At 33.4% G+C, this 1,723-nt stretch overlaps 1 protein-coding gene across 1 annotated transcript in view; it reads left to right on the forward strand.

The window, feature by feature from the left end:
• Window positions 1-1,500, forward strand: part of LOC144966937 (uncharacterized) — a 9,512-nt gene extending 8,012 nt beyond the window's left edge. Inside the window, exons 7-8 of the mRNA XM_078903631.1 lie at window positions 1,153-1,161; window positions 1,456-1,500. Of these exons, the coding sequence (XP_078759757.1) occupies window positions 1,153-1,161; window positions 1,456-1,500 (54 nt within the window). The remainder of the gene's footprint in view (window positions 1-1,152; window positions 1,162-1,455) is intronic.
• Window positions 1,501-1,723: the final 223 nt, after the last annotated feature.

A 1,723-nucleotide genomic window follows, 5' to 3' on the forward strand; every position in this document is an offset into this window, starting at 1 on the left:
TACAAGCTATGACAGAAAACTGTTTACTTAGAAAACTCAAAACACGCACAACAAATCAATTTATCGTTCAAACATCGATAAAGATCGACACACTACAAGCTATGACAGAAAACTGTTTACTTAGAAAACTCAAAGCACGCACAACAAATCAATTTATCGTTCAAACATCGATAAAGATCGACACACTACAAGCTATGACAGAAAACTGTTTACTTAGAAAACTCAAAACACGCACAACAAAACAATTTATCGTTCAAACATCGATAAAGATAGACGCACTACAAGCTATGACAGAAAACTGTTTACTTAGAAAACTCAAAACACGCACAACAAATCAATTTATCGTTCAAACATCGATAAAGATAGACGCACTACAAGCTATGACAGAAAACTGTTTACTTAGAAAACTCAAACACCGCACAACAAATCAATTTATCGTTCAAACATCGATAAAGATAGACACACTACAAGCTATGACAGAAAACTGTTTACTTAGAAAACTCAAAACACGCACAACAAATCAATTTATCGTTCAAACATCGATAAAGATCGACACACTACAAGCTATGACAGAAAACTGTTTACTTAGAAAACTCAAAGCACGCACAACAAATCAATTTATCAAAAAGGTAACGAAATCACCCGTTCGATACCCATATAAATTATTATCAAATATTGAATTTACAAAGAAATACATGGTTTACCTCTGACATTTGTGACAAGTGATAAACATTAGCATAAAAATAATTCGTTATTTTCTGTAAATGTAAAGCACAAGATATGTTATAATCCTGATTTGTTTTTAATAGGACTTTTGGTAACCGGTGACAGCACACAACCACTCGTTTGTTGTTGTTTTGTTTTTCATAGCTTTTATTTGTCAGTTAGTTAGGTTATCAAAATAATGCCTCTTTACTGAATCTCATATTGTTAACGATTTTACATAGAAAGAAATAATGATGTTGAAAAGACTGCTCACCTATTTTACACAAAGTCTTAGGTTTGACAAGGATTGATTGGTCATTGCTTGACCTCAAGTTTTCGATTGGGGACATAGATGTTTAGAAGGTCTTTAATATAGGAGGGAGTGTTATCGCTCAAGGATTTGTAGACAACAGTATTAATTTTATAGGCAACTCTTTTTTTCCACAGGAAGCCAATGTAACTAAATTCGCCCAGAGGGAGTTACAATAGTCCAGTTAGGATAAAACAAGGGAATTAATTAAAAGTTCTATTATATGCATCGGTATTAAATGACAAATTTTTTTTAATGTTTTCATTCCTATGTGCATAGATTGTATGGTGTTATTCACGTGGCTTGTCATGGAAAGATCTTTATCACTGATGACGCCAGTTGTACTATTTCCTAGAGTAATAGGCGATCTATTTGCCTGTTTAAGGATAAATAAAAACAGACTATCAACCTAAAATTTGTTTTTATTTTGTTATTCACAGTGTAGTAAATCTCTGTGTCGTCTGCCAACAATTACACGTAGATAACAAGAAATCAGGGAGGACATTAATAAAGATTATAAATATAAACAGAAGACGTCCCAAACCGTGGCCTTCGTAAAGTGATGGCCTGATACTGACCAAAAAATGACGTCAAAATGACAGTCTTTTGCCACAAAAGAAAACAAATCGTGAGTTGTATTCAATTGTTCAACCAATGAAATAACTTGTTTCCACGAGCTCTACTAACGACACCTCACTAAGCGGTGCA

The sequence above is a fragment of the Berghia stephanieae genome, chromosome 3 (assembly GCF_034508935.2).
Source record: "Berghia stephanieae isolate SIO BIC M18660-M18661 chromosome 3, UCSD_Bste_1.3, whole genome shotgun sequence".
Classification (NCBI taxonomy): domain Eukaryota; kingdom Metazoa; phylum Mollusca; class Gastropoda; order Nudibranchia; family Aeolidiidae; genus Berghia; species Berghia stephanieae.